General features: G+C 42.3%; 1 protein-coding gene across 2 annotated transcripts in view; it reads left to right on the forward strand.

Moving 5' to 3' along the window:
- The window catches only part of LOC146785376 (ephrin type-A receptor 3-like), a 540,333-nt gene that overhangs the window by 149,232 nt on the left and 363,316 nt on the right, over positions 1-27,785 (forward strand). For both annotated transcript variants that reach the window (XM_085634371.1, XM_085634372.1), the window contains exon 3: positions 6,729-7,389. In XM_085634371.1, the coding sequence (XP_085490497.1) occupies positions 6,729-7,389 (661 nt within the window). The remainder of the gene's footprint in view (positions 1-6,728; positions 7,390-27,785) is intronic.

Raw genomic sequence — 27,785 nt, forward strand, 5'->3', positions numbered from 1 at the left:
CACTTGATGGTAAAGTTATGATTTGACACAGAATCCCAGAGAGCACTACAGGACTATGCAAATGGTAGAAATGTGCTATACAAATGTTTGCAGCATGACATAACCACAGCCACAGTGGATTATGCGGCAATAGAGCATCCGGTTATGTGGCAGGGATGACTAAATTATGAAGCAAGAAAAAGGCAATTTCATGACGCCTAATGCTGCCTTTGAGACAAGGGAGATGCATATTTCTACTGGTTGGTTGTTGCATCAACATAATCTTGCATAATTCACAATTATAGGGCTTCATGCATTTGTGCATCTTTTAAAATTGTGTTGCAGTTGGTGCTTTTTCGCGTTATATTCTCCTAAGGGGTACTATTTTGATTAGAAGATGTGTCATGGGAATTCTGAAACTGATGTGTGCCGCAAGCATAAGACATTTTTTCTTGCAAAAGTCTTCAGCCAGTGTATCATATGACTTTTCTGCACGAGGTGTTCCTTGCGTTCAGATTTCATGCACATGCCCCCCGCAATTCACTTTGTGTGCACACACAGTTTTAGGTAATTTTCATGGAAATTTCACATATTATATAAAGGTAAATGTTCACAATTTCACCTTCCCCAAGTTCAAATAATTAAAGAACTTAAAACAACCTTAAAGGAGAGATCTTTGAATGATTTGCCCTCAGGAAGTGCCGAGATTGAGCATAGTGTAAGAAGGAAATAGAGAGGGAAAATGTTCCATGGAGTCCTCAAAAACAAGCATTGGCAACGCCAATAGTTCTAGCTTTTGGAATCTTTTTGCTTTGCCAATGATTTTAGCCATGCTCTACAGCATGGGTACTCACAAACATTTTCCCAGGGGCCGCAAAGTACGGTCTGTGGTGTGACCGAGGGCCGCACTGATTCCAGCAGGGTGATAATAGGGGTCTGAGTGGGTCCTGGATTGTGTAAAGAGGTCTAAAAAAAATGGGAAATAAACGGGAATGCATTTATTTGCAGGTTAATAAATGCTTGCTCGTTTATTTAACACTTTTCTTTTTTTAATATCATTGCTCAGCAAATCAGCCGCAGCTTTTGCTGCTGTTCACTAATCACTAGGGGGGGGGGCGCATGTAAAGGTCGAGAGGGCCGCAAGCGTTCCCTGGGCCGTACTTTGCGTATCACTGCTCTACAGCATCAGCATGATGCTGTGCAGCATCGCAAAATGTTAAAAAAAAAAGTGTGATGATGCAACCGCATTAATTTCTAAGCACGCATATACTCTATTATGCATTGGCGGTTACAAAATGACGCGGGGGCAATTTTTGTATTTACTAAACCGAGATGGACTGGTAAATAAAAAATAGAAGTAGCACCAAAGCACTTTTAAGGAATATGGGCCGACAGCAATCTGCTGCCTGGGCCTCCACAAATAATAAATAAACAAATAAAAAAAACACAGTGGTGGGAGGGGACAGCAATAGGGAGCTGAGGGTGATAGGGTGCAGCAAAGTGGCATGGGAGTGTGTTCGGGGTAGCAATGGGCAGCAAGTGAGGGTAGGAAAAGCTGAATTTGAAAGAGAAGTACACAAATAAGAAAGCAACACGGGGAAGCACATGAGGGCACTCGCAACACCGATGGGTGCAGGGAGAAGCACAAGGACAGGAGAGCGCAAAACAAAGCTCAGTGGAGGGGTGAAGAAATGTTCATGAGGGAGACAGCTGGAAACACATGCACCAAAACAAATATAGTTCCCAAAAAATAAGCAGTGGGAGGACACAAGTAAAGAGACGTGCTCCAGGAGAAGAATCGGCACAGAAAATGTTGGCAAACTAATACAAGGCAACAAATTAAAGCAAGCTAATGAGAGTAATAACAAAGCTACTCAATGGTAAGCAATGAGCAGGATCTAAGCCCATTGTAAGTACACGATAAGTCATTCGCAACCAGACAGCACAAGGTTCGCCCAACCTAAAAGTAAGTTGAAGATCCACCATCAGAGGCTTAACATTAGGTCACTGAAATCAGTACTATTCTGGGAAGGACTGATGTCTGAATGCATAGCAGCTATACATGTGTGAGCACTGGCCAGCATCTTCCGTAAACTCTTCCTTTCCATAGTGAAAGGCTTGCATTACATATGCAGCGAGCTCGGTCTTGATCAAACACTGAAGCTTGCATTTTCCCCATTCTGTTGTATTTAATCACTTCAGGGGCAATACCTATGCTCCCCATCTGTCCTGCACCAACTCTGCCCCAATCCCTCGGTCTGCCCTCCGACGTGACCTGTAGCATTGCTTCTTCAGCTTGTCTAAGAAATCCCTGCCCCCATTGGGGTCAGCAACAAATAAGGACTCCAGCATGACCTGGGTTACCTCTGCACTCTATGCATGCATGACCTCTGCACTCCCTCTTTGACATCATTTCCTCCACCCTCACACTCCTCCATAGCCTGCAATGCCTTTGCCCTCCACTCTGGGCTTCATTACCCTTGTTTATCCCCCTCGCCTGCTTCGCCCTCATTAACCAGAACCGCCCCTCTGCCTGCATACAGGTGATGGGCAGTGGCATCTGGTGAACTTTCAAACGGGGGGATGTAAATACCTTTGTTTCAATTGAATGGAACAAACAAGCTCGGTCCTTAACAGTATGAATGTGTAGGGATCCTTCCCCGGGTAAACATTTTATTTATCAAAAACGGTGACTAAGGATTTCCCACATAAATTGGCAATAAACTGTGGGGTTGATTCACAACGGGTCTTCGCACTCGTGACTGAGGCCCCACGTCGTGGCGTGGCGGGAGTGGGGGTAGTGGGTGCGCACTTGTGGCAGAGGCCCCACATCATGGGGGGGGGGGGGGGGGCGCACCCGTGGCGGGGCCCCTGCAGTGGGTAACTGCAGGATGGAGGTCCCACCATGACTGGAGGCCGCCGGCACGTGTGCGGAGGCCCTTTGTGAATCAGGCCCTATATACATTTTACAGGCAGTTCTGAAGGGAAACACGTGAGATATTTCAGTACGTCATGGGCTGCTGAGCTTTCCCATTCAACCCAAGGTGTGATTCGATGTTCTATGTCCCACAAGAACTTAAAAAAACTAGCCAAATTTTACACCGAAATTTCCCAAACAAATGGTCTATAATCCAATAGGTTTTACAGTTAGCTCCGACACTCATGGTATGGAAAATGTATGAAGCATCTCCTTTCGCTTTACATCCCACTTCATTTCCTTTTCCCACCGGCCCCTTCCTGGTTGATTCTCAACTATGTTGTGTGGCTTAAAATTCTCTTGGGACAGCGAATGGCGAAATTATAGTTACCCGGATCTCAAGGCCCCTAGACAGCAGAGATATCTTCACATACAGAGCATAGAGGCTGAAAGTCCCAACTAGGTAACATTTACCCTGAACGCTCAAGCGCCAGAAGCCGTTGTATATAATGTTACGGTTGTTAAAAGTTATCAATGCAGATTATAAAACGTCTCCACGCAGGACAAAAAAAATTACTTAAATTCCAGAAAGAAGGTGCTCTGGCAGCCAATGAGCCATAACAGCAAATAAGCGTGAATTATCAATCAATGATCAGCCAGAAATTAATTAAAAATTAGCTTGTTTAGTATACAATTTTTAATAGATAAACTGCTCTTACATTAATCTGCACAGAAAAAATGACCCAAACGCGCACACACACAGACATATACAAGCATGTATGGAAAGACCCACTCATATGCTCGTGATCATTATAATTATTACACTTATTAAGCACAATGTCACCTGGCAGGCATCCTGGCGCTGACAACACAAGTACATAGATTGTGGGAGATCCCTCGGTGAGCAGGCAACAGCTAGACAATGGGGAAAAGCAAGTTTTTTAGTCTTTTCCTAAAGGGGAGGAGGTCCCCGACTTGTCTCAGTTCCAGCGGAAGCTCATTCCAAAGTCTGGCAGCTGATACACCAAAGGCTCTGCCGCCCGATCTGACTTTCTTGACTCTAGGTATTTTCACCAGCCTAGCTGAGGAGGAACGCAAGCATCTCCCTGCATATGCATACAAAGACAGACACACAAACATGATGACCCGCTTGCAGCCACCATGAGCGATTCCATCACTTCCATGATCGATCCATCACTTGTTGGCCTTTTGCGCCAGTGGCTGATCCTGACAGACTTTATTGGCGCACACAGGCCTGGGGTCATTATTGGTGGTACTCTGCCACTTATGTCCTAATGCAAAGCCACTCGACTTCTACCGCTCACCTTTCTACCACTGCCATGAGTGCCCGATTTTGTATGAAACTACTGTCCTGTGTTTTTTTGTTTGTTCCTGGCATCTCACTCATTTAGTGTGTGCAGAGCTCTAGGCCTGTTCCTGGAAATGTCAGGTCCAGGACCTGCTCTGTGACCTGGAGCAGGGACCAAACGCGCCCCATAGTGTGCACAGGACTACTGTCCCTGTCCTTGGTGTATCATGTAAAGTGGTGTGGCAACTACCGTGTTTTGTGAATGGTCCAATGTGTCAGAGAGTGCGGTCTACAGATCAATCCCACATTTTGTTGTAATGTGACACCCTATGATAACATTGCATGAGTATAGGTGCAGTGAGTTTACAGAACCTATAGTGTGGTAGAGTCTGAGTACTGTTTCCAGTGGGATACATTAAATATGCCCCTGGTTTAGCATGATGCCTGAAGGATGGGGCAGCCTCACAAGGCAGTTGGAGTGCATTGGCTGTATTTCTGTGACTGGTGGTGGGGGGGGGGGGATCTCAAGACTGTAGTGAGGGGGGGTTGGAGACAGAGCTTCCCTTAGAAATTCAGTGAGGACCTTGGTAGCAAAAGGACTGCGGTTTCTGTTTTCGAAGACCAACAATCATCTAGGTAGGGTTTGTACTCTTGTTTGTCCCTAAGTGTTCCTTCTGGAGGGCTGATGACAGCCTGGTGCAAAGTTCTCACACTTCATTATGCACTTGTTTTGGATAATCCTGCCTGGAGCCCATCCCAGTGCTAGTGACTAAGAGAGCCATCATCCTACACAAGGAATGTGCCCGGAGAGCAGCCTCTAAATTACATAAGAAATGGAACTAGCTCAGACCGTTCTGAAGGACGGGACAGTGGATCTGCTTCCCAGGTCTGCAAAATTGAAATAAAAGTTGGGTTCCAACTCACCCCATTTGGTTCCAGTTCCTAGTTCTTCTTGCTGAAGGAATCGCGTGATCCACAGAGTATTATAATAATCCGTAATCGGGGTTCATGTCTGACAGAAAGTGAGTGTCCCAGAGGTGATGGGACATCACCCTAGGGCTGCATTTTGTGCTGTAGGAGCTGAGGGTTGACTAGGTACCTAAAAGACTGCCAGACTGCTGACAAAGGGAATGAGAGTACTTGGTCCTCCAGAAGGAGAAGCGTAGAATGTTCCAGGAATACGGAACACCCAAGGACATTTGATTACAAGAGAGAGTGAAGCCAGGAGCGCCTTTCCTAACAGGGGGTTCCCTGGTTTCTCCGTGCAGTTCCCACTGTTACCTACACCATAATGTGTGAGAACTGGCAACACTCCGTAGTCGGCCAGTAATCTGCTATGAGCCTGAGAGACCAGTGCTGCCACTGCCCATGTAAGGAAGAGGAGCTGCATTGCCACTAAAGCAGAAGCTCTCATCATCCCGGAGGCCGCATATGCTGAATAAAGCCATCATAGACCACTTATTTCAGAGGTGCGCAACCGCAGTACCTGTACACCTGTCTGCACCTAGTCAGCGGATGAGAGTGCTACGGCAGAGACCTGCTGCTCGGTCTCTGCCAAGTGGTCCCTGTTAAGATGCTAAGTCGCCACTAAAGCACCACCGGAGGTGAAGTCACCACTGTGAGGGTGTTTACACAACCCCCACCTCCATACTGCTAGAGCTGTGATGTCATCCAGCAGGTAAAAACGTGACTTAGCCTGCAATGAAAGGCTACAATTTACAAAATAAGCTGCTGCTTGTGCTTAAGGCTTTTTCCTAACGTGAACTCAAGGGGTGACCGTTGAACTGGGTTGTGAATGTGATCAGTTGGGTAATGTGAAGTAATCCGATTAGCTCCTATCCCCACAATATACTGAGGACTATGGACATTAGCAATCAGTAAGAGTTGGGAGAGAGTACCAAAAAGGGCATGAAGGGCTTTGGTGAGCAACATAACATCAGTTTACAACCCTGTAACTGCAGTTCCTATTAAAATGTATAGTGTTTCATTTTGCTGTGAAATTAAACTAATTTATTTTAGCTAAAAGATGAGCACTGTGCTGAACAATACCTTATTGTGTCTGTTGGTTGACTGTTGAGTTATCGGCTCTTGTCCCCCACACTACCTCCCCAAGAAGCCTTTGACTGCTCACCCTAACTACCATGATAGTCAAGTGCAAAAAGTCTATACCCTGCAATTACGTTAATGAATAAAACAGCAGAGGGTAACTCAGCTTCTATCCACACAGATATTTTGTGTTTTGTATACATTTCCATCAAAATGTTTTTTTGTATTTATTATGCTATTCACTTATCAATGAAATTAGGCATACATGTAGGTCTGTAAGTGACAAACCTTTACCACCAAGACAGTCCTGTATTGTGAAGGAATAATTAGAAGTAAAAGGACAAGTTAACCATTAGTAATGTGTAGGAATGTTTAAATAAATTATGCTCTGTTATTGTATTTTGTTAGTGTTCTTCCCAGTGTATTTGACTTGTGTCTTTTTTTCCTTCCTTGCTTTCTGACTTTCCTGGTGAGCAGTGGGAAGAAATCAGTGTTATGGATGAGTTGAATACCCCCATGCGAACTTACCAGGTGTGCAATGTAATGGAAGCAAACCAGAACAACTGGTTGCGGACTAGCTGGATTCCCCGGGAAGGGGCTCAGCGTGTATACATTGAAATCAAGTTCACCCTACGGGATTGCAATAGCCTGCCTGGTGTACCGGGCACCTGCAAGGAGACCTTCAACATGTATTACTATGAATCCAGCAACAGTAACCTCTGGTTCATAAAGGAGAGCCAGTATGTCAAGATTGACACCATTGCCGCTGATGAAAGCTTCACTCAAGTTGACGTGGGTGATCGGGTGATGAAGCTAAACACGGAGGTCCGCGACATCAGCAACTTGAACAAAAAGGGTTTCTATCTGGCCTTCCAGGATGTGGGAGCTTGCATCGCCTTGGTGTCTGTACGGATCTTCTACAAGAGATGTCCTCTAACTGTTCTCAATTTGGCTGAGTTTTCCGATACTGTCACTGGTGGCGACTCAACACTAGTAGAAGTGCGAGGAGAATGCGTCAACAACTCAGTGGAAGTGGACACCCCCAAGATGTACTGCAGTGCTGATGGAGGCTGGCTGGTGCCCATTGGTCGCTGTGTCTGTAGACCTGGATATGAGGAGAAGAAGGATGGCTGTCAACGTGAGTAGCACGATTACATATCTTTAAGTTTCAGTGTCAAGCACTGTTTTGGAAATTTTAAGCATTTTATATAATTGAGACTTAATTATTGCTGGGTAAATTGTGCTTTGGATCCTAGTCTACTTTGTATACTTTTAGGTAAAGAGGACAAATTTACAAAGTTCAGGCAGTAATAGATCTTACTTTCTAGGGGATGGCATGCTTCTAGCACCCCAAAAAAGTCTAAGGTGGCACACCACTTCTTGTATAGTGCCATCTGACATCACACTCCAAGTTAAAACACACCTTCTTCATCTTGATCAAAAATCTTGAGCACACGGTTATTGCACAGCTCAATGCTTCATGAAAGAGAATTAGGTTTTGGACCCAAATGAGGCTCTGGCACTGGCAAGAGTACAAAGATTCTTCTACTTGATGGCTTCTGATATCAGTGCAGACACTTGTAGGTCAGATCTTTGAGCTGCTTTCAACATAGTCGGCCATCCAGCTCCTCTGCCAGTATTTTAATTGAGGTAGGAATCATAGAAACTGTTCTAACCTGGATCTAATCACTTCTGTTATGCCCTCATACCCTTTCAATCACCCGAATGGGAAAGTTCTTTAATGGTCTTGTCTATGTTGCGTTTAGATGGCTGATCACATTTCACTGGCTGTTCTTTTCACCCTGCCCATTTTTTTGATCTTATACTGGCTACCATAATCAAAGATCTGCATATGCATCGACGACCTCACTGGACCAACGGTATCAATCTCACCCTCTCTCAGGGGGGAATTTCTTTACTGCAAGAAGTTGTGCATTTGTCACGTCTCATAACAATCTACCAGACTTAATGATCTTAAAAACTTCTGTTCAGTCTCTGGCCTCCCCTTTTTCATAAGAGCTATTGAAAGTTATGTTAACAATCATCTGAAACACTTTGGCAATAACAATAACTCTCTAGATCAGTGATACTCAAATTACGGCCCGGGGGCCACATGCGGCCCTCCTGACCTTCACACGCAGCCCCCGGCTGAACGACTGCACCGGACTGCTGTTTACTTGAGACAGCATTAACATTCAGAGAGATATAAAATATCTGGGCAAGCGTTTATTTACACATTAACTGAAGTACAAGAGAAGAGGCAAATAAGGTGCCCTGCACCAATTAGCTTTAAGAACACATTAATTTTTAAAACAAATGTGCAAAAATATGATGCAATTTCTTCAGAATTAAATAAAGTGTATTTCATTAACCTTCAGACGTGTATTACCTCAGTACATCAGATTATATCAGTGATTCAGAAGAATCTTTTTAAAACCAGACAATTTTCTAAAATGAATATAGAAACATTCATGCCTCCTCCTATCCGGGCAACAATGTCAACAGTGAACTAAGAGGCAAATCAGTTGTCACATGGAACTCTCTGTGTGGCCTGGGTTGTTATTACACATGTAGTACATATTATTAAATCAAACAACAAAGACAGTTTTGTACAGTGTATAGCCTGAATTTGTGTATTTGAAGGAGCTCTTCTATGTCATAATGAAGAAAAAGGAGGCAAAATAAAAGTAGACTATTGCCTAGGTTCACACAATTTAGTCAAGCGGGGAAGCCAGGATTGATACTAGGTTTTTGGTTTCACATTGTGCAATTCTATTTCATAGCAACGCAACCATCAAGTTTCTTCTTTGTTATACTTGACTCTCTCAAGGCTAAAGTGCGGTAAAGGGTTAGCAATTCAGACACAGCATAACACAGTATTGTCAAATCTATTTATTGGAGACTATGGGCTCCATTTAGAGGACAGTGTGGAATGCAACAATCCATATAACTCAATGGCTCACTGACCACAATATTATTTGCTTCCACTACGACCACCTAAACACCTCTCACAAAACCCCTATCCCACCAAGCTTGCATTAATGAGGCCCTCGGGCACACTACAGTCCATACTCTGTAGCCCCTGGTAATATATTTGTGAGTACTCATGCTCTACATGATATCCAATCTAGGATCAGATCTAGGCGTAGTACTGTAGCAACCATCCTGCAAATCTGTAAGAGTGGGTCGGGAATTTTTCATGGTTATGAAGTATCCTGTTGAGTCAACTTGTTGTGGAAGTGGTATTTCAAACTATCACCCACATCCTTTAAGAAATGTCCAGAACTTTTTTGAATTTTGCTGCAACAATCAATCGCAGTAGATCAAGGTAGGCAACTCTTTATCCAACCCAGTCACTATGATAAGTGGGGTTACTTAAAGCTACATTCTATCACATATTCTATGGAACGTGCATCTTAAATCTCTTAGAGACTTTATTAATCACTCTGACACATGTTCTTGCCAATGTACGGATGGCACACACCTTTAATGGAATAACTTTGCCCCCTATCCATTCTCCCGTCTTAGCCTAACTCTGGCCAACATTCAATTTTGCATGATATCAGTATCACCCTATATTGAATCTCAATAAAACAGAGTTTTCTCTAATCTCTCCCTATCCCTCCTCCACATGGGTTCACAATGGATAGAACTCCACAAACATCTTAATTGTAATGACCATCAGTCAAACCTCTAAATCTCCTGGGTTTGTTCTAGAAAGTTATATTACTCTTTACAAGCATATCAACACATAGCTAACAATTTCTAATGTCAGCTGACACTTATTTATACAATAAAACCCATGTACCTGATATGACGTCAATGAAATTGCTAATAAATGTTTTTCTCCAGATTTGACTATGGCAATTCCATTTTCACTGGTCTTACCGAAGTTCACCTTGCCCCATTTAAGATACTTTGAAACAGTCATTCACAGAATGCTCACCCATAATTTGGAACTCCATCCAAATATTCTTTCCTATCCTTCTTTCTTATCACCTCTCATTAGCCTCGTGCTTTCACCTAGGAGTTCCAAGCATAGCTCTCTAATTGCACCTAATTAGTTGGATAAACAGTCTTGAAGTCTAGCAATTCTTTTGTACTCTCTATTTTATGCCAGGAGTGGTAGAGATCAGGACTGCTATTGGATATGCTTGATCAATGTACTACCCTTTGTATTGACTCTTGTGTGTAAATGATTAACATTATTTGATTTGTCTATGTCTTTGTACATACCAGTATGTGTTGTATTACTATGATTGATGTATACAATGTGTATCTCTCATACTACATATGTATTTTTTAAACTCAAATATATTCTTTGTATCCTTACAATTACATTACATGACCTGTGAAATACTGGTTGTGTGGGTAAAGTTCTCTGACACTCTCTGGATCTAAACTTGCTTCACAAACCATGCATTATTTAGCAAGTTAGTAGATAAGGCAGCACTTCTCCAGTGACAAAAGATTTAAAGAAAATGTATCAACACAACTGCTCTAATTACGAAATGCCTGTAGTATAATAATGGGTAATCCTAATTTCTCACACCCACATATACCTCTTAAATATGTCTTCCTGTGTCCACAGTTGATTTACAAGTCTTATCCAAGGATACGGTAAATTAACTCTAAAAAGTGAAATGGAGATTTGGATTTACATATTATAATCTCTTTAATATAGGTCAGTTGTACCCTGAAGAGAAAAAAGGCATTTTAGTACTCCAATAAATGAAACTTAAACAGAAAATTGTTATTTAGAATTTATTAAGATGTCTGATTGATGTAATTATCTATGAACATTGAAATTTCCTTTACAAATTATAGAGGAGCAATTTTTGATCACCCCTTTCCAATGATCATGACTTCTTGTCTCAGTCTTATTGTTTTCCAGCTACAGAGAATGATCTAATCGATAAGAGGCATGGAGAATACACATGTGCTTTGGTTAAAGAAACTGTGCATGGGCGCCCAATGCTTCTCAATGTTGAAGAGATAGCAGGCTGCAGAGTTTTCAATCATAATTTGCAAAATACAACTTCTGTGAGATTACTCAGTATCCAAAGTCATTGAAGTCTATGATTTCTGACAACACCAAGAAATAACAGTCTTTGTCTTTGCAATGAGATAAAAGTTTGCCTTATAAGCTAAGCTTTCCGAAGCTCTCTTAGCTAAGCTTTTAAAGTTCTTTGGACAGCCATGTCCAGTAACCTCCGCACCGAATAACTATTGAGGATCGGGCCTCCATCATGTGATTTAAAAAAAAATGTTATCCTCAATGATCCGGAGTCGTTTCAGTTCATTTCACTTTTGAGTGTAATTGATAAGCTATTCTATAGGTGGATTTTGAGTCACCTTCATGATTGGCTGTCAAAGTATGAGATAGGATTTGGAAATCACTACTCTATTCATGTGGTACATTTGTTTTGAGGCGCTTGGTAGATCAATATTGTAAGCTCTGCCAAGGAAATTTAATTCTTGCCTTCGTGGACCTAGTGAATGTATTCATTTGAGTCCCATGCTAATATTATAGGGCAAAATGGATAAATATTAGTATTCCTAAGGGTCTTTTCACTACTCTTCTTATGCTGTACGCTAGTATCTGGTTGTCTATATGAGTGGGTCAGGTCACTTCCTGAGCATCTATGGTAATTGAGAATGGTTTATGCCAGGACTGTGCCCTTCTCCCTTCTTGTTTAGTATTTTCTTGAGTAACTTTCCTTTCAGACCTTGTAGGACTCGGGTAAATATCCTAAAAGTAGACGACTAGTCCACTAATGTATTCCAATGAAGCAACTTTAATTGATTTGACACCCTCAAGGGCTTGTAAGAATAGTTAAAACAGATTAATCTCTGTAATGTTAGTAAACAGTTGAATGTAAATTCGATCAAAACAATGATTATGGTTTTTGTGGTGGGTGATGAAAAATAGCCTATTTCTGAATATGTTGATTGAGTGTTCACCTTTAACTTATAGTTGTGTCACTTTTGTGAAGACGCAAGTTGCAAATATCATTATAAGGCAGTGCCTGTTTGGGTGGCATGATTATAAAGCCCTTTTGGATGCTTGATTGTGAATATGGAGGACTTTTGGTGGGACAATTATGAAACCTTGCTTGGGCAAAGTTGTTGTGTTTAGAGCTGAACTATGGGTTCATTCTCCTTGCAAAATCATTGGATGTTCTCATGGACGGGTATGGGTGCTATGTTATTCCTCCTGCTGTAACCCTATGAAGGATATTGATAGGGAGTTTGGCTAGTTCCATCTTTTATCTTAAGCTGCGGAGAGCTTTCTGTTGTTAGGTAGTCCACTTTAAAGGAAGAGCAAACAGACCTTTCTGGGGTCAGCCTTTGTTTGCAAAAAACAACCAGATGGTGTGGAGAATATCCTTTATTTTTACATCAGAAAAAGTTTACATCAGTCAGGTGCAGTTTCTTTTCTGAGGCCTACCAGTAAGAGGAGTAAAAACAATTTTATTCCGTGTTGGCATTAGATATCATGCTAGAAAACTGATGATTTTCAATCTTGAAGTTCTACATTTTATAAGGCAACAAAAGTTAGATGTGTTTGCAAAATCTCCACAATAGATTAATTTATGAAAATAGTGCCCAGTAGTGTAAGGGAACGCTTGACTAGTATTAATGAATTGGTGATATTGTTGCATGTAATTTAGAGATGCTAGGAAGAAATGTTTGTCAATGCATTTTGTTGGACTTTAGATTGCCCTCTAAAAAAAAAAAAATATTTTTTATTGTGGAACCTCTTTAGAAAGATTTTCTTAAAGCATGTAATTTTTTAAAAACAGTTCCTTTTTTTGCATTATTTATATGTGAAATATTTGTATAATTCTTATTGTACTAAAATGTCTGCACAACAACCATTATTAATGAAAAATCATTCTGAATTGATGCGTTATATAGTATTTTTGATTACACATAGCCAAAAGATTTGCTATGGAATGTTGGTTGAGTCAGGAAGCAGCATCACATATAGTTTACATTGGACGTGGCTACAGTTTTGGCCTGGCTGGTGTTTTAAGTGGTTGAAGTGCTAGAGCAGCGCTATTTTACCACCTTAGAAATTGCTAAATGGTTGCTTGTCACATGAACTTTCAAGGCATGTGTTGCATTTGGTCAGAAATGTAGCAGAATTTGTTGACATATCTAAAGTAAAAAAATAAACATAACACAGATACATACACAAAACAGCATAACACCACAATTATAACAAAACATGGCATATCTCAACACAACATCCAAAGCTGAACACAACACAAAAACGCCTGTACAACAGAAGAAAATCACACATTCTATCGAGGCATCACAAAAAGACAGCAGCACAAAAATAACAAAACACATCCCAAGCAAAACAAAATACCACCATGCAAATGTGCACACAGATGCTTGTCAAATGATGTTCAGAGCAAACACTGCCCTAGTAGTGCCAGTCAGTGTTCTTTTCATCCACCCCGGAGTCATCTGGTACCATTATCTGGTATTATAAAACAGACATGGACTTATTAAAAGAGAAGTGGCCGACACTACGGATTGTATAACATCTGCTTTGGTTGTTCAGTTGGAAGGGTGTGATGGGCTACTTCTTTATAGATTAAATAAGGAATCATGCTTATCATAGGAACCTACATGAATTTTTGTATACGATAGGAGTGTAGAGCGGAATTCCTCCCAAAATAATTTAAAAGAATGACGTTTTGCATACCATTTGCATAGGAATGCAGAAATGTGTGCTTGTTTGTCTCATTACAATAGAAAGTGGAAACAATGAAAGAACAGTCGAAGTTGGATGTAATTGTTCCTTTATTTTTCTAATTCAGGGAACCTCTAATTACAATTATTGTTTGTAACTGAAAATCTAATAACTTTCAGACTCATAAGACCTTACTTTTACACTTTGGTGGGTTTGTGGAAGGCATTTTAACAGCCAGCACAGAGGGACAGACTGACCCAAGTATTTTTTTTTGTCTTTGTCAGATAAAGGGAGTGGCCATAGTCCGAGTCGACTGGCCTATAGGGCAATCAGGCAGTTCCTGATAGGTTGGTCTGACAGACCATAGTGTGGGTTGGTTTTTCAGCAGTTGTGGGCCGAGTGGGCCAGTTTTTACTGTTGCTTTCCCTGATTTAACACTTTTTTAGCTATATGCTTCACTAATGGGGGCCATTATTATATTGGTGCCTGGGCCTATTTTTTTGTCCTAGTCCGAACCTGGCCATAGTAATGTATATTGTTGCACATCTTCACAGTGCGCATTGGTGAAAGCATAGCATAGTGGCTTCTTTCATACAAGTGAATGCACTGGCATGATAAAAATGAATGGAGTTCGGATCCTTCAACAGTGTAGGGTCTCACACTAGATTACATCAGTAAGGGACACTTTAAGATGGGACTCTCTCTCAATACAGTTGCAGCAAAGCATGTACTACACTGATGAGGACGCAGCACCAACATCCACCTGTCTTTATACAGTTTCGTTTTTCACCTTGTGGGGTTGTGCCCACTTCTTTATTTTCAGCTCACAGAGGAATGACTTTTAATGGCCCATGAGTGACTGTTTTGAATCATCACTACCATTCCTTCTCTCTGAGGCTCTTTCACTTTGCCTTGCCAGCTCTATTTGTTTCGCATATCTGGACCACTCGACCGTGCCGGATTAAATCCTGTGGAAATCCCTAGGAAGTCAAAATTTCACCCCTCCCCCGCAAATTCTCTCCTAATATGTTTTGAATTTTACCAACCAACAATCACTACTGTGTATTACCCATATGTAGTTTGCACCGGCTATTTTTTATAGGCTGCCAGATGCCAGGAGATGAGCTTTTAAGAGACAAACTGTTATGTGAATCTGATGTCTCTGGTTTATGTACTTAAAGTTGTTAATGGGTACATTACATTAATACAGTATTTTCTCTAAAGAGTCTTTAATGTAAAGTTTTCGTTTCTTTCAGTTGATTCATTTGTTTCTATCTTTTGGAAACAATTTAAGAAAGCTTGATTGTAATTAGCTTTTAAGATCAATTCAATATTATTTTGATCCGTTGTTCCGGGGACCCTAAAAGGAGCGGGGTCCATAGGACGGTGCTTACTTTGCCTATTCGGTAATCCGGCACTTCCGCTAGACACAGTCTTCTGCTTGTTAGTGAATTTACTTGGGGAAGAGTGTGGTGGGTGAAGTATTAAAGGGACAGCAAAGTCGTATCTTTGAAGTGGTCATTCAGTTACTTTTTTAAATAATTGGAATTTGGAAGCCGCCTTGGAAGGTCTCATCCCCTCATTATGTGTTTTTTGACTGTTGTTGCATTTTATGCAATTTTTCTCAACATACCATTGCGTGATTACATGCAATTTCGCAGGAATGTATTAGTTTTATTTTTATTTTGCGCTTCTAAAGAAATAACTCTTGCATTTGAGTAGTGTTTATTTTCTGCCACAGATCTATGGAGACGCTCCACTTGTTAGAAAGTTTTATGATATATGCTTATTAAATGGAAATAATGGAAACGCATTGAAGTAGGACTGGGCAGCCATAATATCTTTCTAAGCGTTATAATTTAATTTGGAAAATAAATTAAGTTCATAAATGTGCATGTTAGTTAAAAAAACACATAAAATGTTTGCACTCTCTATAGCAAATTGAGGCCAGCACAGTAACAAGCAACTTTGTAAGGATGCTGCAGCAAAACAGCGTTTGTCAACACGGAGAAAGGACTATTTTAGTATGTACTGGAAAAGTTGTACTTAAATAAAACTAATACACATCACATGTATCGTGCCACGCATAAAAACAGGAAATAAATGGACCAGGAGTCCATCAAGCCCTGAACTGTACAAGTAATGTCAGTGTGAAGGGCGCAATGGTGCCTATTGGTGAAGACATAAAAGTTTAATTGCACATTAAGCTCTTCTTCGCCACCTAGTCAATACCTGCAGCCAGTATCAACTGTCAGGAAATAAGCACACATAAAGATTCCTACTTGATGGGCTTGTGGGCTCTTTGGCACTTCCCCAGGAGCCTTGGAGAAATGACTGCCTCCTCTTCAAACCCTTTGTGGGGTAGCAGGAAGGTTGTATATGGGACAGGTTCCTGGGCTCTCTAGTAGTGGATCGCACAGTTAAGAGCGGTCAGGCGGAGCACGGGTGGGAGCGGTGAGGCGGTATTGGAATTTGACAGACGAAGGGATAAGTAATATTTAATAAATAAATAAAACCACTTACCTTGCGCTCGGGCACCGCACTCGGACAACCCCACCACCCCGCCCCACCATCTCACCCCTCTTACCTGTGCGAGTCGCTACTGGAGCTCTCGTCGGGGAGGCGTGGAACCTCACCATAAGAAAACCCAAAAAACATATTCATATTCCATGAACTCTCAAATCCTCCTTATATGAAAACAGTTTTCACAAGAACACCAAACAAGAAATAAAAGGACATTAGCATTATAACACTAGAGTCCTTCAGAAAGATGGGGGAATCAATGAGAAACTAGACCGGGTCATTGAACCACTCTAAAACCCTTGAAAAGTTAGGGAACGTCACTGGACCACTTTACAGTCCTTAAGAAACAAGGGAGGACCACCAAAGCACTCTACAGCCTTTAGGAAACTAGGGAGAGTTAATGGAGCACTTTATAGGCCTTGAGAAATAAGAAGGTTCTTTAAGCTAGTTTACCCCCTGATTAATTAGGGTAGGTGGCTAGACTACTTTGCAGTCCTTAGGAAAAAAGGGAAGATCACTAAAGCATTTTACAGCCCATGAGAAACTAGGGGGGGGGGTCATTGGAGCACTCTGCCATCCGTCAGAACCCCTTTCAGAGTGCCACGGGGCACGCAGGAGCTACTGGGCCCAACCGTGGTGGGTGAGGCCACTTTCTCCTGATGTCCTGGGGCGCGACCTACTATGGATAATGAGCAACTGGGTTAAGTACCCCTTCTGCACTTGACTCTCAGTGGTAGCTGTGGTCGAGCAGTCAAGGCTCCCTCGGGGCTGGGGGGGGGGGGGTGTTGATGTAGATACAAGTCAGTGAACACGACTCATAACTCAAAGTGAAACAGTACAAACAATAAATCAATGTCGAGCCAAATACTTGCTTTTATATGAAAAAGTAGCTTTTTATTTCCGACTCTGCACATGCAAAGGATTACGATATTCAGAAACAACAACACAATCCTCTTGAGGTTCGGGCTCTAGTACTTGTCAGGTAAATCCCTGTCCCACTCTCCTTTGTGTAATGTGTTCAGGGTTATTTCCCATTCACTGGTGACTGCATTCAGGGAATGCTCACTATTACGTCATACTCAAGAGTTCCCCTTTGACTCAGGTTTTAGTCAAAGTGTCTATTGTGCTGCAGCACCATTAGCAGCAAGCCCCCTGGGGCCCAACTGGCCCATTTCACACCTTACCCGCTCTCACAGCACAGAATATTTAGCGGCGTAGTTGGAGCCCTCAGTGCGAGCACCCACGAGCCCTGCTCTGCTCTCAGAGGTTGGGCTGCCCGCATCGCATGCAGCAACACCTGGCGGCGCAGGCTCTCTCTCCTGAGTGGTTCTCTCAGTTGTTCAAGCAGCTCCCAGTTAGTGAAGAGGCTGTAAGTTGGCTATAGACTGGGGGCAGAGTGGGCAAGAGAATCCTTTCTTCAGCTCCAGACTGGAGTCTGCCAGAGTGCAACATCATCCATGGTGTCCTCAGCAGTCGCACGTGGTTAGTCAGGGATACTTCCATCACAATGCGGTCCAACCTGCCAAATGAAGCCTCTGTCTCTCCTTCGGCAGCATTGATAGTGGCAGCCTCTCTTGGCATAAGGGGTTGCCACAGTACAGGGTATTAACTTGGCAGACTCCTCTGGCACAAGCACCCTTGTCAAGACAACTAGAAGTCTCAGCACTTCTCTCAGTAGCAACTTTACTGGTGGCCCTCTTGGCATACAGAGTCACCACCGCATGGGGGTAAGGGCTTAGCAAGACCGGCTCAGTCCACAGCGGCCCTCTCCTGGCAAACGTGAGTGCTCAAACTAACACTGAACACGGGCAATGACCTGATCAACACACAGCCGAATCCGATAACCTCGCACAGGGATGCCTTACGAGAGGGCTCCCAACTGGACCTCACTCCCTCCATCACTCTACTCTTCCTCACAGGGCACACTGGTCTTGGCAAGCAGGCAGGCACTGTTGCTTCACACTCCGGGGCTGGTAGAGTTGGTTTTCCTAGCTGATGTCCCCTCACCCAGCAGGGAGACTGCAAGGCCTTTACCCCAGTCCTGGTCACAGGCATCAGTCTTGCAGCTCTTCCCCTTCTCACACATCCCGTCTAGCTGCTTGGCAGATGAGAAAGTTTGGGGTCTCAAACTCCCATTTTTATAGTCCATTTCCAGACACCAAAATGAAATTTGGAATCTGAATCTTGGAAATTTTGTGTTAGGGTTCTGCTTCTTTTGCCTCTTTTTCTTCTTTCCTCATGAAAGGCTGTCTGCCACAGCAGCAAAAGTCCTGACACCACAATGCATGGGAGTGACCAGAGTTCACACCTGGATATCAGCCACAGAGATATGTGTATTCAAATGTTAATCTCAGACCCCAGCCCTACCATTATGATTCCCTTATCAGTCTGATATCCTTTCCTGAGATGTATCCAGGCCCCTTTCCGTGTGATCTATCACTGAATCAAAGAGCAGTCTTTTGAAGAGTAAACGGTGTCTCTTTCTGCTTTCCTCCAGTGTGTGTCCCGCACAGCTCACAGGAGTGAAGCAATACACAAATATGTTAGGGGGGATTCCTCGCTTCCTCATTTCTTCACCAGGCAGGCCTGGGTTTCCCAAAATGGAATCCAGTGTCCTCCAAATAATGCACAATTGGAGGCACACTTACTCAGTGTACATTCACAGCACACTTACCTTTCAGTGCTGTTACTTCGTTGTAGTGTACCATTACAAGTACACATGCGCTCAGCACACACCTTCAGTCTGCAGTACTGTTCAACACTAAAGCCTTTCTATACTATACCAGTGTGGGCTATTTCCATATATTGAACTCCACGAAAGCATGCTTACACCCAGGAATTGCCTCCATTGTGTACGTACTGCTCAGCACTAAATCTTCCATGCAATGTATTCCTCACAGGCATACATACAGTCCGCACCTGCACTTATCCTATGTGTACTACATAGCACTGCTCTGTCTCTGTCCTGTACCCTTCCCAGGAACAAACACATCCAGCGCAGAGGTACTATACCTGTGCTGCGCACCACTCCACATCTACCTTACGCAGTCCAAGGGTGAATTAAGCAAAGCTGAGTGAGTCTGTTGGCCTCACGCCAGTGAAGCAGGGGAAAAAAGTCCTGTTCACTTCTATTGATCACTACATGGTATGCTGCCACCATTGCACCTGTGCAGCTTAACTCCTGGCGAAGGCGGTAGCCTTTCACCACTCTGGGGGTAGCGATTTGAGTGTCCCTTCTGATCCAGGAAGACCCCAATCCGTGAGCCAGGCCTATGTCATATGATCTGTGTTTACCTACGACGAAAAATCATGAAATATCCATTACAACGCAAACATTACAATGCAATGCCTTTACAACGCCTCCAATACAATGAAAGTTTCATTGCAATGAATGCTATTACAATGCATGCCTTTACAATGCTGACCAGCACTTTCCCTGAGGTAAGCACCCGGTGGTGTTAGAATAGTAAATTACATTGTAATGGTGCATGCGTTGTAATGGCTTGCATTGTAAAAGCATGCATTGTAACATCATACATCCCAAGAAATCAGCATCACAGATCCATACAACAGCACAGTTGGGCAGTCAGGGAGGTGGACACATCTTCTACCATGCAGAGGATTTTTCTGTTCGAACACAATCCATGAGAAATAACGAAGAACCATTTAAGGGCTTTACACTTCTTGAGATAAAGAGAAACATAGAAGCCTGCCAACACCCTTGAGAGGTGGGTTCCACTGAAGTAGTCAATCACCCTCCAGACAATAATTAATGCTGTTGCGGCACTCTACAGTCCTACAGATAGAAGAGTGACACTTAGGGCATCTCTGACGTAAAATACCCCCTTAAGACCTCGATGATTGCCAATGTATTATTACACATCTCAGACCAAACGGAAGGTCCCACTGAATCACTTTACAACCCTTTAGAAATGGGTTGCTGCCACTAGAGCACTCCACAGTCCTTAGACTAAAGAGACTATCCCTTAAATATTCTGATGCCATGAGCTACTGGAGGTTTCTGACGGAAGCACTGCATTCATGGTAATTTCGTACAGTAACATTAGTGTGTACAATGTCTGACTTTCTAAGCAATATCCTATCTTTCTCTTTAACAATTCAGTTCTACCTCCACTTGCTGTTTAGTCTCCAAAAGCCATCTTTTTCTGTCATCAGTCAATATCTATCAGTTTGAAATAGACTGAGTAGTATCAGACCAAGCACCATCACAGTGATACATTTAGGAGAAAGTGAGGATAATACAGGGCCATATTGCGGCCCTTGGTCTAATCTCCTGGCCTAGAGTTTGGATGATTTGAGTCTTCAAACTAACATGAAACCCTTTGGGATCTCTAATCGCTGAACTTAATCAAGGATCGAGTCCATTGTTTGTCCCGTGAGATGGGCTAAGACAAATTCAGCGGGTTGAAAATTGCTTACTATGATGACAAGCTATCAATGAGCTAGCAGAACTTATATTAGTTAGAGGACAAAAATAGAAACAGTTTTTGTCATGACAGTTGCTAACAGTCCCTCTTTTTAATTATGTCCATCATGGAATAAACATCCACCCTCCAATGGGTTCCGCTGTTTCTTCTCAATCCACATAGGAGACGGAGGGTCTGATTTAGATTTTGGCATTAAGTGGAAGTGAACATTTGTAAAGTCAAATCTTTTAAATGACCCCAACGCCGTGGGAGAATGTCATGGCAAGGGGTCATGTTTGTTTTATTTTCAGAAAAAAAAATTCTGCTTTGGGAGTTTCTTTTTGAAAAAAAAAAGAAATGAAAATTTGATAAATGGCTCCATAATGTTGACGGAGCCGTCCGTGCTACTTACAATGTATTTCCAGGAGCCTCCGTCACGGCGGTTCCCGGAAATGCAAGAGATGTCTGTAGGGGTAGTAGACATCTCTAAATACGGTGGGTGGAATGCTGGTTCCAGCTGAGGACATTGTTCTTGGAAAATGGCAAGCACAGGTGTAAATAGACATTTTTGGGGGGCTTTCTATGCTGGTCTTCAGAGGGTCAGCTTGTTTTTGCCAGATTTATTGAGATGACAGTAAAACACCTAGAGTGCTCCAAAACAAGACAAACATTATGAAGGTCTAAAATGAGGAAGTTGCCCTTTAGTAACTTAAATATGATGTATTTGGTCTGAATATGTGACAGATTCTTGATATTACTATCTGTTTACAAATGTTTACATCCTGTATTTATGGGGTCCAACTTAGCCGTAACATTATAATATACTCTATGTAATTGATACTTCATTGATGAGTTGTTTAGAAACGTATCTTAAATGCACTGATTTTTATTAATCATCAATACACTTTTGAATGACTGGATCCATATGGATCAACTTGCCTGAAAGTTTCCTTGCTCAACAAAGGCTAGTCTTATTTTTCTCAAGGGGACATGATGGGATCAATTTCCACAAGTCAAGAGGAGTCTATATCTTCTTGCTTTGACTGGTGGATTATCTTTCTTTTTTGTAGCAGAGGATGTCATTTGATGGTCTCAGCATCGGAAGTTAAACAGTGCAACTCTGTTAGAACAGAGAAGAATTGTAGTTTGGAACTTTGTCTGTCCCAAACCAAATTTTTCCTGATTTCCACGTCACATTGTGGTTAAACAGTATGTAGATAAATTAGAGAAAAAATACAATTTGCGCTTTCATGGCATGGCAGTTTCAGAATTGTGGAACAGGAAGCAAAAAAAGTCCTTCTCTCTATCACCAGTGCCCTCTTCTGTACTGAACTTGCTCTCCAGAGCTCAAGAACCAGTTTCCTCATCCACTCCAAGGAGAAGTGGAATTATCTGCTTGCTGCTGGTGTACTGCCCACCGTCTGTTCAAATACTAGGTGTCAAAAATATCATGGTCTGCTTTGCTTTAAAACCCAAGAACAAAGAGATTGTCCAGAGAACAATGGTCATCACTCACTGGATTTAAGAGCCTCCTGGCAGTAGTTACTGTGTCTGACTGTAGGCAGTAGGAGTGTAAGCGAGAGAGACACTGTCAGCAAGGTGAAGAAGAAAACTCCTCTGGTACACACCTCTGATGGGCCTCTAGTCAAAACTAGAAAAGTCTCTGACTATTCCCCAGGTTCATAGGGGAACCATAGGCAACATAATATTGGAAGTGGAAGGGACACACCACTGCCATTCTGTCCTTCTTGACAACAGCACAGAATTTTAGTGCTGTTAGGAAAAAGGAGAAGAACCATATATTCAAAAGGACAAGTTGCAATTGATTTTGCCCAAGCATCTGATTACCCCTGTGGGTTGGGCCTCTACGAGTAAACTGACCAAAACTCATTACCCTGTGGTCAGTGAAATATTGTAAAAATATGACCAGCCCATGGAGAGTGTTGCCCATTGAAATCAAGTTCCGTAAAGCATCATCGGTGGTACTCGTGACGGTGGAACCCACCATCACCATTGCACTCCATGAAACCTGAGAGGCCTATAAGAGGATAGTGACAAAGTTCCAGCCTGTGTCAGGAGGGCAAAATATCTCTAACATTGGCTTTCCCCACTCACATTTTGTTGCTTCTGGGACTAGACGTGTGGTGGTGGTTCCACAGGTCCACCTAATAAGAGGCTGAAATCAACAAATGAGATTTACTGTGGGAAACTATGGTTATACATGTACAGTGCATTGTTTCATACATGTACAGAGCATTGTGCATGCCTTCTGCCTTCTAAGGAAAGCCAGTCCCCACAGAAAACAGTCAAGCACAGATGCTTAACGGGGCTCATTGCAGTAAGAGAAAAATGTTGCCTTTTTTAATGCAAAAGCCTCATAAAACAAAATTCAGTATCGGATTCTGTTATTCTGCATTATAATAAGTCTAAGATTCGCTCTGTGTAACACAGTAAACATTTTTTCAAAGAACATAAATAAAACATACACTGTTTGTTATTTTTACAATATGGCGCATCCTTCCGAGAACGTATAAAAAGGCATTTAGAACGTTATTCTTTCCTTGTTTATGAGCTGATCCTTTCATGTTTGGTTTTCAAAAAGGACTCGGACTCTTGAAGTAGCAAGAGAGCCATTTTTGTTTGCAGTGAGCTAATATTTAATGATAACTTTTTTGACTCTGGCCTGATTTAGATCTCGGCGGACGGGTTACTCTATCACAACGGTGACAGATATCCCGTCCACCGAAATATAAATCCCATAGGTTATAATGGGATTTATACTTTGGCAGGCGGGATATCCATCAACGTTGTGATGGAGCAATTCTTTGTAGCGTTAATACACGGAATCAATGCAAAATTACATGTGATTATGTGTTATTGTGTGGGAAGTGTGATCCAGCATTTAGCACAATTTTCTTAGTGTAAAATACACTCTTGCATTTAAAATTAGCTCAAGGATGCATTTTGCGCTAGGAAAATAACACTAAATGCTACAGGACATGAACAGCAGTTGCCAGGAACCACTCACTCTCTCCTAGTTTGTTGTTCCCATGCTCATAAGGAAGACTTTTACCCCCAAATTCCTCTTAATTACTGAAGCTGGCATAATCATGTAATTTTGTAAGGTTGCATCACAATAGTAGTGCGTAATTATTAAAATGACTCTGGTGTAAATAAAATGTCACCCAGGCCTTGTTTAAAGGACTTGAAAACAGCAAGTATGTGAGATTAAACTGGTATGGTGCGAGGACTGCTGAAAAACCTGTGGTCTTCCTTTGTCAAACGGTTATGTCTCGCTCATGAGTGTTTGAGGAGAAGCAGGACCAAGAAGATCCATTTTTTGACTTTAGCTCCTTCAGTCCAGCTGCTCTGGGCCACAGTTTCTCATGGGCATTCCATGGTCAAATGTCTTGTCTTCTGCATCCTCACTCACTGACTTAACAGGCTCCACATGGTTCATGCACTCTAATTTGTCACTGATTTGACTCTCTTAGGACTTATCTGATTTTGTAGACTTGGGATTTTCATCCTGTAGATTCTAATGGATCGACTTAAAAGTTAAAACCCAAGATTGAAGATATCTGTAAGTGGTCATCACAAGTGTCCAAGAGCAGGTCAGCCTTCCATCTCCCATGTCTGAACCGTCCTATCCATCACTTTCCATGTCTTTGATTGGCGCTCCTGAAAATTGATTATTTGATTTATAATGGGCCTTTTGAACACAACAGGGCAGATGGGTCCACTTTCAGACACTATCACAGGCGTACTACGGTCATCAATCTAAAAGAATTGTGAGGGTTTTTCAGTATAATGAATGTCTCTTGTCTTGCTAATTAAGAAAGACAAGAAACACTGCCTGACAGTGCAAATTTATTTGGTTGTCAGAAGCTGTCTGTTGTAGATTGAATTTGAGTTTGAATTTGAAGTTTGTGGAGCATAATAAATCCCAAGGGTGTCCCTGTGGTAATAAGAAGCTGAGGGAAACCCCAAAAAAATATAGCTGTAAAAGAGGTGTTTTTAGAGCTTTGTGAAATGCCATATGCTTCGTCTTTGCATGAATAGCAAATGGAGGGCAGTTCCATGAATGAGCCAGGATGACAGAAAAAAGCGCGACCCGCTGAAGACCTTTTATGAAACCTGGGCCTGAAACGAGAAAAGCAGAACTAGAACAAAGTTGTCTAGTGGGTTGATACTGGGTGGACAAATCAGCTAAACAGTTGGAAGGACCCATCCCATCCCATGCACCGGGCTTCGACCATACTGCGCTTGTGGACTTGGAGTAACTGCGATGCCAATTAAAAGACAAGAAATACTTAAAATCAAGTAAGACTTAAGATGAGATTTGCTGAGGCATTCTGAATCAGTTCAATCCGGTATACATAATAGGAAAGAAGACCAATAAAAAGTGTGTTTCAGTAATCAAGTCTGCTTGTAATCGGTGCCTGAACTAGAGTTTTCTTAGATTAACTCGCACACAGTTTTCTGAGCATCTTCATCATGCTGAAACCGGTTGCTGGGGTTATAAATATGGATCAGGAAAGATTGTCACTCAAATGCTTCTGTGATCCACATACCAGATGATTTGCAGCAGTTGTTTGGGGTAAACCCAGGAGTGGCCGCAAAACCCCCTACTTTGGGAGCACTGTTGAATTTCACGTTTCCACGAGCTCTTCAAACACTCCCTGCCGCGCTCCCTGCTTTTTTAGCGCTGGCGACCATGACAGCAGTTCAGTCGAAGAGCCAGGTCTTGAGGTCCTCCCTGAATTGAGGCAGTCCAAGTATTCAGGCGTGACAACCCGAGCAGTCTGCTGCACCGCAGCAACACACTGCAAACATGTTTATTACAATCCAACACCACAGCAGCCCTGCCTCTTTACATAGCTAAACCAAAACCAATCTAGGTCCTAATCTACAATGAAGTTTATCACAAGTCTCTGCACGTGCATTGTATTTCCATGCACACTGACAAAATGTCCTTGTGAGTATTAATATTTCCTGGCAAGGGCTACCTTGTGTTACAGCAAGTTTTGTCACAATTTACCTTTCAGACATTTTTGCTCTTGACTTTGAGAATGAATGGATGTTGGCAATCTTTTTCTCAAAACAACTTAAAAGTAGCCCTGTGTGTATTTTTCATTATACAGGTGTATCCTCCATGATCCCCAAATGTCGTGTTACGTGCAATAAGCAAAGGTTTCACCATCTTTGATAACATTCAATTTCTGGTGATTTTGCCCACTGGAGAGAAATTGGAGCAAAAATGTGCCACTGAGAGACATTTTCTGCTTTAGTCAATCACCTGCAATGCCGTGCAGGACTGCTGTCATTTAAAAAGTCACATGGGATAGTAGGCATACATGTTTTACGCAACTTGCGTAATTTCACATAATGATCTCATACATTTGGGAAATTGTAGTGAAAGAAATACGCAGATTACGCTTGGGCGCAGGAGTTCATTGTAATGCGAAATTCTACATGCAGAAAACTGCGAAAAATTGGCTGTCATCATAGAGAAAATTGAGAGAATTACGGTATATTGCTGAGATGAAATCTTCGCTCTCTCCTTAAACAGTCCTGCAAGAGCACTTGAAATCCTGGAGCATCCTTTCTTTTGTTCCATTCCTTGTTAAGGTCCCCTTGCATCTTTGCCAGATCCCTTTCGGCCAGCCGAGTACCTTATTAACTCTGATCTTCCAGGCGAGACCTATCCGGCCGCCAGCTCTGCTGAGGTCTGCAGTGGGTACGAGATGAGAGCGAATCCGAGAACCACGAGAGACCAACTCATTTTACGGGCAAAATGCATAATTTAAGCAGTCCAAAGTGGAGTGTAAGCATTTAATGCGCCATTAATGAACCGGTTCACACGTGTGGAATACCTCTGCCTAGGCTGATGACCGTACGGAAAATCCCTGGGTGACCTCCGACTTTAAAAGGCCAGACCACTAATTGGAGAATCTGAAGAAAAAGGAAAAAATAAAGTGCCCTGGCTCTCACTTTCTGAATATTGCGCAGTACAGTTGTTACTCGCTCAGCTCAGCCGCCATTTTGAACCACAGTTCTCTGTTGTGTTGGTAGTGGTCTGTCCAGGCTTCCTAAACCCTTACCTCTACACTAATTCCTTTTAGAATGTGGAAGGCTGGAGCATAAGGAGGGCACCGAGGCTCCTGCTCCAAATCCTACACTGGTGTTGAGTTGTGCTAAAGAGTAAATTAAAGAAACTGGTTCCTGCCGTCACTTGTCGTGATATGCAACGACTCAAGAATTTGGCAAAAAGTAAACTTCAACCCCAAAGAACCACTTGTTTGTGCAGCCTCTACGGGTTCTGGTACACTTAGCATCAACTCATCCTCCGCACTTGGCGTAAGCATACCCAGCAAAGGGTAAAAATTTGCCTGTGAACAGCACTGGTACTTTTTTTCTTTCAATATACGATAATGTGCATACTGTTATCAAACTCGTCGTTTGGCTTCACTTTGAATTCATTCTTGAAACACAATGCAACATGCTATACTTTATATTGGCATCAGACGCACTTTTGCGTGCCATCGCTACATGCCACCATCTTGATTCTCTTCTTTCGCTTATTTCTGACCATCACTATCATAATCTAGGCACATTGCAATTGGTCGGTTTTCTGGTGCCTATCTGTCAGATGAGTGAAAACCTCAGTGTAGAAAAATTCCACTGCACTATTTAGGACCAGGTGGATTCGAAATATATCATACAATATTAAAGAAAGTGAGACAAGAGGGAATTGGAGATGAATGTACACATGCTGTAGTAGATGTGGAAAGTTGCTTTTTACTTACTCCTTGCATTGTGGTACACAGGTACATGGTTTTCCACTGCAAACATGAGAAGAATGAATATGTAGAA

The sequence above is a fragment of the Triturus cristatus genome, chromosome 11 (assembly GCF_964204655.1).
Source record: "Triturus cristatus chromosome 11, aTriCri1.1, whole genome shotgun sequence".
NCBI classification, from domain to species: domain Eukaryota; kingdom Metazoa; phylum Chordata; class Amphibia; order Caudata; family Salamandridae; genus Triturus; species Triturus cristatus.